The sequence below is a fragment of the Orycteropus afer genome, unplaced genomic scaffold (genome assembly GCF_000298275.1).
Source record: "Orycteropus afer afer isolate SDZICR_OR568_19922 unplaced genomic scaffold, OryAfe1.0 scaffold00001, whole genome shotgun sequence".
NCBI lineage: Eukaryota > Metazoa > Chordata > Mammalia > Tubulidentata > Orycteropodidae > Orycteropus > Orycteropus afer.
Genome location: NW_006921588.1, coordinates 6,666,355 through 6,674,292, shown reverse-complemented (window position 1 = coordinate 6,674,292; position 7,938 = coordinate 6,666,355). Strand labels below are relative to the sequence as shown.

Sequence of the window (7,938 nt, the reverse complement as noted above, 5' to 3'; positions counted from 1 at the left end):
CCCATCTTCCTTCCGAGGAGTGGCTGGGGGGTTTGAACCGCCAGCCTTCTGGTTAGCAGTCAAGTGCCTTAGGCACTATGCTACCAGAGCTCCCTCTATTACAACTTAGAAGCTTTAAAGTTCTGTGTTCGCTAATATTTACTGAAGGAAAGATCATTAATAGAAAAAATATAGCATCTAGCTAAATAAGGAAACAAATTGGTAGGGAAAGCCCAAATTTATACCATTTCTTCTGGGTGAAAAGGAATATTTTCTGTGACTTACCTTTCCTTAAACTATAAATTTCTATTATTAGGTTAGATCATTATTTCTTTCATTTTCTTATTTCTCTCCCCAAAAGAACCCCTTTTAGACCTTTGTTCCTAATCACTTCTACTTCTCCCATTTCAAGAAATTTTAGGACCACAGATACATACTGCACAGTGGCTTAGGATCTGTGGTCCTTTGAAGGGAAACACACCATTATAATATTAAAAAATTTGCACTGCCCCCCCCCCACCAAGAACCAATTTTTATCCCCTTTAAGACAATATTTCCCCTATTGAGAATACATACTTTCAAAGAGTTTGATTTTCCTTCCTATTTTTATCAGGGAAGCCCTGGATCAGATGGTCTGCCAGGTCGAGATGGATCTCCTGGTCCCAAGGTATAACAAACTTATGTACAATTGCTGTTGTTGTTGTTGTTATGTGGCATCGAGTCAGACCTGACTCATAACGACTCCTCCTTGGATTTCTGAGGCAGCATCACTACAGAAGTAGATTGCCCAACCTTCCTTCTGAGGAGTGGCTGGGGGGTTTGAACCGCCAGCCTTCTGGTTAGCAGTCAAGTGCCTTAAGCACTACACTACCAGAGCTCCTATATGTACAATGTTGTTGTTGTTGTTGTTATGTGCCATTGAGTCAGACCTGACTCATAGCAACCCCTCCTTGGGTTTCCGAGGCAGTATCACAATGGAAGTAGATTGCCCAACCTTCCTACCAAGGAGTGGGTGGTGGATTTGAACCGCCAGCCTTTGGGTTAGCAGTCAAGTGCCTTAGGCACTATGCTACTAGAGCTCCTACGTTTATGGAATTAAAGCAATAATTTCTCATCAAACTTATTTACATCTGTGAATTTGCCCACAGGGTGATCGTGGTGAAAATGGTTCTCCTGGTGCCCCTGGTGCTCCTGGCCATCCAGGCCCACCTGGTCCTCTTGGTCCAGCTGGAAAGAGTGGTGACAGAGGAGAAAATGTAAGTTCTAACATCATCCCTTGTTACTTGTCTCTTTGCCTCAGTGAAGACGTTGTAGGTAGAAGATAGAATGTCAGATACGCTAACAAAAAGATCTACTACCATTTTTTTTATAGTTTTTGCACTAGTCCTTTCTTAGGCAACTACGTTAACAAAGAATATGTTAGAAGTTTCTGGCAATAGTCAATGAAGAATTAGTTACTAACATCCAAAACAGTATTAGTCAGACCAAGTTTCTATTTACTGGGATTAAATGTAAGCCTGAAGTAACAGGATTTATTCAGTTTATTTGTTTAGACCTCTGAAAAAGAAATTAACAAGAAAAGGACTGTGAAGGATAAAAAGAAATTCTAACTTCCAAAACTAGTATGCGTATTATTTATTATTCCATCACAATGGAATTATTAACTTTAAAAAAAAAATGAATAAATAAGCATGTCTATGTAAGTGTGTCATTTTGTCTATTTGTTGTCATTTTAGGGTCCTGCTGGCCCTGCCGGTGCACCAGGACCTGCTGGTGCTCGAGGCCCTGCTGTGAGTTTTTGGTTTTTAAATTCATCCTAATGTATAGGGAATATTTCTTTTTCTGGCATGCTCAGGAAAAGGGGATGACAAAATAATACATAGCTATAGAACATAATTTAAACTTCCCTTGATGATACAGGAGCTCTGGTGGTGCAGTTTTTAAAGCATTTGGCTGCTAACCAAAAGGTCGGTGGTTCCAACTCACCAGGCGCTCTGCAGGAGAAAGATGAGGCAGTCTGCTTCCGTAAAGATTTACAGCCTTGGGAACACTATGGGCTAGTTCTACTCTGTCCTAAGTGTTGCTATGAATCAGAATCAACTCAGTAGCAGTGAGTCGGTTTGGTTTTGGTTTTGATGATACAGTAAGCAATTCAGGATCTAAAAGTTCCTTTGGGCAAGCACATAAACATTAATTATTGGTGTTTCTTGCAATTATCAGTCAAAATTGAACAACTAAAAAAATAGTATTTATTGTTCCATAGATAAAGTATATATTGATAGGGATTTCTAGCCAATAGAATCAAATTCTATTTGATTCAAAATAAAACAAATTCTATTTTATTTTTTCCAATGTGCATGTATGTGTATGACTTTAATTTAAAATGTATTTGTAAAGGGTCCTCAAGGCCCACGTGGTGATAAAGGTGAAGCAGGTGAACGTGGTTCCACTGGCATCAAAGGCCATCGAGGATTCCCTGGCAGTCCAGGTGCCCCAGGTTCTCCAGTAAGTACATCCATTTTGTCAGGAAATCCCCTACAATGCTTTTTAATGATTGGGTAAGCAGAGCTTGTATTACAGAGATTGTAGAGACAGATGAAACTTTTCTGTTTCCTCTAAACGTATGTGCTAGAAAAGTTAAGTAATAGAGTAGAGGAATTATTTGAAATAATAGTTGGCATGAGACAGTGGGGAGGTAGAATAAGGAGGAAAATATATTTTACCATGATTCCTATTTCTAGATCATACCTTGAATGTATAATTTCCTGAACTTTTTTATAAAGTTTTCACTAATATTCCCCATTCCTTTCCTTCCAGGGCCCTGCTGGTCACCAAGGTGCAATTGGTAGTCCAGGACCTGCAGGCCCCAGAGTAAGTAACACAGAAAGAAACTGGAATGTCCACATTTTAAAATGTTTGCACTCCAGGAAGATATTCTAGGATTTTGATATCATGATAATTTCCTAGGGACCTGTTGGACCCAGTGGAGCCCCTGGCAAAGATGGAACAAGTGGACATCCAGGTCCCATTGGTCCACCAGGACCTCGGGGTAGTAGAGGTGAAAGAGGATCAGAGGTAAGACATCACTTATAAATATATGTATTTAATTTGCTACAATGTTCAGAAACACTGTGCAGTATCTCAGAAAAACTGAGACAGTGGGGAGGTAGAAAAAAGATCGTGAGTTCTGCATAATACAATCACCTGATTTGATGTAGAGAATGATGAATGACCATATGGGACTTTATTGACCACACTGTAATAATAGGCAGAAAAAAATGTTAAGAGTTTTTTAAACTTTATATTAGTTAATACTAACAGTTATATTCCATTAGATCAGAAGAACAACATGTTGTCAGTAAAGCAAATGAACTATACCAACACTGATCTCACAACAGAAGCCATTTAAAGCTTCAGTGACAATCATAATGCCTTGCCTTTATGCAGTATATTCTACCTCCCAAATGCATCCAAAATTCCTATTACGCTATGGATCCTATTATCCCTAATACATTCCTATCCTACTCTATGGGATAAATGGAATAAAAACTATTATCGTGAGTTACACACATGGCAATTGAAGCTCCAATAAGTCAAATGAACTGCTCAAAGATACAAAGCTAGATTCTGGAATCAGAAGCTAGATTTCTTGATGTTATTCTCTGTGTCATGGCAGCATTAGAACCATGCTTCATGAGTTGCTTGTTTCCGTCATTTGTACAAAACGAAAATATGATAGAATAAAATTATAGCCACACATCTCATTATTATATAGTAAAACACTATAAATTTGTGGTAATGAATATTGTTACTATAAATCGATTATCATTTGATTGCATAAAAACCCAAATAAAAGAATTTCACACAACAAAGTTGTTAAGACATTTTTTGGGGCCAACAAGATATTTTTTGGTGGAGACCACACAAGCATACCTCAATGATGCGTGTTCTTACCCTTTCTAGGGTTCCCCAGGCCACCCAGGACAACCAGGCCCTCCTGGACCTCCTGGTGCCCCTGGTCCATGTTGTGGTGCTGGAGTTGCTGCCATCTCTGGTGTTGGGGCTGAAAAGGCTGGTGGTTTTGCCCCATATTATGGAGATGAACCAATGGATTTTAAAATCAACACTGAAGAGATTATGTCTTCACTCAAATCAATTAATGGACAAATAGAAAACCTCATTAGCCCCGATGGTTCTCGTAAAAACCCTGCTCGGAATTGCCGAGACCTGAAATTCTGTCATCCTGAACTCAAAAGTGGTAGGTTGAGGAGTCTTTCACAGTCATGGCAACAGATTCAGAGAGAACTGTAATAATAATGTAATCATTATTACATTGTAATTTAGGAAAGAGAAAACTTTTACTGTGAATGGGAAGTATTTTATAGCAGAAATAATACTTAAAAGATGTTAATTGAATTGACACTGCTCGATATTATAAGAAAAAGTAAACTTTGTGAGTTACTTAAAATGTAACAAAACTAACTGAAAATATTACAAAAATAAGAAAATTTATAGGCAGTTCCATAGTATCATTAATGGAACTCAGAGTTTGGTATGTCTCTGAAGATCATCACAAACTTATGTATCTGATAAAACAATTTATATGATTGATTAAATATATATAATTTGATGCAAACATAATTTGAAATTTAAAATTTGACCTAAAATCTTTTGTTTTGAATTAAAAACTACTTAAGTTTAAAATGCCAGAATATTATATAGGATAATATAGAATAGTGTAATAGTCTAGAGACTTGCTTATATTGGTTTAATTCTATCTGAAAGGCAAAATTATTTTCAAATTTTCAGGTGCCTTCACAGGGAACATTGCCTTTTCTAAGAGTCAAAAAGCTCACTGCCATCAAGTTGATTCTACTCATAATGACTCTTCCTTGAGTTTCCAAGGCAGTATCTCTACAGAAGTAGATTGCCCAATCTTCCTCCTGAGAAGTGGCTGGTGGGTTTGGACTGCCAGCCTTCTGGTTAGCAGTCAAATACCTTAGGCTCTACACCACCAGAGCTAGAAAATAAAATGGAAGATAACCATCAATATAGACAGAAACTTTGTTAGATCTCTTGACATAAATTCCAGATTAGAAAAGTCCCTTTACATCATAAAGAAAAATAGCATTAATAAGTCATCTTAAAAAAATAAAAACAGTAAATTAATAAAATATACCATTCAAAATGTCTTGACTTAATTTATCATTATTGTTCAAAGACAGAATATTATTCTGTGATTTTGTTGCTTTCTAAATATTATAGCTAGTGTTTTTATCCACTAATTTTACCTATAAACATTTCTGTATAATGATATACTATAATGTACAAATATGTAAATTATAAATATATTAGCAGTCAACTGGATGAATGCTTTACCAGGTAAACAAACAAAATCATTCTGATCCAAATTCTATTACTGGTTTTTATAACCAATTCCTTTTTTTGTGACTATTCAGGAGAATATTGGGTTGATCCTAATCAAGGTTGCAAGTTGGATGCTATCAAAGTATTCTGTAATATGGAAACTGGGGAAACATGCATCCATGCCAGTCCTTTGACTATTCCACGTAAGAACTGGTGGACAGATTCTGGTGCTGAGAAGAAACACGTTTGGTTTGGAGAGTCCATGGGTGGTGGTTTTCAGGTTAGAAATAGCATACCATTTTTAACTATATCATCCTGACTTACCTGACTTTCTTTTCTCCTTCTATTTATTCATCAGAAAGCTAAGTTAATTAATTAATACATGAGCCATTAAGATTTGTAGATATTCAGGTGACTATAATATTTTGTCTGTCCAGAGCTAAGCTAGATTGGATTATACTTTGTATCCCAAGAACTTCCTTTCATTTCTTAGTCTTTCTACTCTGATATCATAGGCTATGCATGCAATTAAAATATATCTATATATAAAATATTCATGTATAATGGATTTGAACAGTCTGTGTTACAATGACCATACCAATACCACATGAATCCCCTACACACAGCTGTGACTAAAATGTTTGATCAGTTTTATTTGTTCCCTATCACAGTTTAGCTATGGCAATCCTGAACTTCCTGAAGAAATACTCGATGTCCAGCTTGCATTCCTCCGACTTCTCTCCAGCCGGGCCTCACAGAACATCACATACCACTGCAAGAACAGCATTGCATACATGGATCAGGCCAGCGGAAATGTAAAGAAAGCCCTGAAGCTGATGGGGTCAAATGAAGGCGAATTCAAGGCTGAAGGAAACAGCAAATTTACATACACAGTTCTGGAGGATGGTTGCACTGTAAGTAACATTTTTATAAACAGGCTTCATAATGAGTTCAGCATTTCTAGGTTAATAATGCTAACTATTTTGAAGAGCAGAAATAAAAATGAAAGGATGAACCAAAGGTACCATTTGGTGTGAGCTATACCGAATCCACTGTTTCATTGTTAGGAATGTTAAATATCACAAAAAAGTGAAAAAGGGATCTTATACTTTCATGACTCACAAATGCTTTAAGAATTTGTTGAAAGCTGCATGTGCTGTTTTAAGAGAAAATAAACATACACAATTATAAATACAACTTGCATCCAGTTTTGGAAAGGATAAAAGCTCCCTCCAAACCATCTATGGAGAGCAGATTCATGAATTCTGCTGCTTTCTAAGGATTAAACTTTATTCTATCTTACAAAAAAAATTTGCTCACACACTTGAGAGAACTTGAAAATATAGAAGATATAAGTAATGGTGAATAAGCTATAATGTCTTTTAAGAATAATCCATTTTTTCAACAGAAAAGAATTTCTGCTTTTATGCTTACCTCTTACATTAATAAAAGATGGTGGGCAAAGAGTAGGGGGAGGAAGGAAAAACAAGGGTTCTGTGTCTAATAACAAGATTAAATGGTTAAGAAAGAAAGAAAGAAAACACTCTGAAAGAACATATTTAAACAGTAATTTAAAAAGAGAGAAGAACATGCTTTTGAAAATTTTGTCAAAGAGAGCATTTAAATAACTAATACATTTGATTTGGATGGGGTTTTTAATCTTTGATTTTAATTACTCAGAATAGCCTTCTACTGAAATCATAGTGATGTAGTTTCTGATTCAGTATATATTTCCTTCACCCATCCGAACCTGCTTCCAAATGAAAATCCATAATATAAACTTTACCAAATAATCTGGATGGACCCCATCTAAAATTTCTGCTTTATAATTTAATTAAATCAAAATATTAATTAATTAAAATTAAATTTTAATTTTAATAGATAGTACCATATCTATTCTCTGTTATTTAAAAACAATGGAAAAACTCACTTCTAAATTAGAAAATTCAACTGCGAGTGAATAATCCACTTCTTAGTAAACTGACTGTATACCTGGTAGTAATGACCAAATTCAGGCCTTCCAAAACTAGTCTAGTGAATATCCTTCTGGGTTTCAATATGCCACAATATATTTTAATTAAGAATATGATTTATCATGTTGGAGAATTACAGCTTTGAGTACAGTCCTCACGTGTTTGGAAGGTAAATATGGCAAGCTGGCAACAGACCCTAGCGCAATAATATATATATATTTTTCCTAATGCGATAAGTCAGGGGAACTAAGTAATTTTAATGTGATGATCATTTACTTTTTCTTTTTTTTTTTTTATGCTCTCTTATAGAAACACACTGGGGAATGGGGCAAAACAGTCTTTGAATATCGAACACGCAAGGCTGTGAGACTACCTATTGTAGACATTGCACCCTACGATATTGGTGGTCCTGATCAAGAGTTCGGTGCGGACATTGGCCCTGTTTGCTTTTTATAAACTAAATTCTATCTGAAAACCCAGCAAGAAATTTCACACTCCATATGTGTTCCTCTTGTTCTAATCTTGTCAACCAGTACAAGTAACCAACCAATTTCCAGTTATTTATTTCCAAAATTTTGGGGAAAAGTGTAATTTGAGAAAAAAATTTTTTTTTTTTTTT

The 7,938-nt window shown here is 35.8% G+C and overlaps 1 protein-coding gene across 1 annotated transcript in view; it reads left to right on the top strand.

The window, feature by feature from the left end:
• Positions 1 to 7,775, top strand: part of COL3A1 (collagen type III alpha 1 chain) — a 52,411-nt gene extending 44,636 nt beyond the window's left edge. Inside the window, exons 40-49 of the mRNA XM_007950334.2 lie at positions 593 to 646; positions 1,128 to 1,235; positions 1,716 to 1,769; positions 2,377 to 2,484; positions 2,797 to 2,850; positions 2,947 to 3,054; positions 3,943 to 4,237; positions 5,439 to 5,626; positions 6,018 to 6,260; positions 7,629 to 7,775. Of these exons, the coding sequence (XP_007948525.1) occupies positions 593 to 646; positions 1,128 to 1,235; positions 1,716 to 1,769; positions 2,377 to 2,484; positions 2,797 to 2,850; positions 2,947 to 3,054; positions 3,943 to 4,237; positions 5,439 to 5,626; positions 6,018 to 6,260; positions 7,629 to 7,775 (1,359 nt within the window). The remainder of the gene's footprint in view (positions 1 to 592; positions 647 to 1,127; positions 1,236 to 1,715; positions 1,770 to 2,376; positions 2,485 to 2,796; positions 2,851 to 2,946; positions 3,055 to 3,942; positions 4,238 to 5,438; positions 5,627 to 6,017; positions 6,261 to 7,628) is intronic.
• Positions 7,776 to 7,938: the final 163 nt, after the last annotated feature.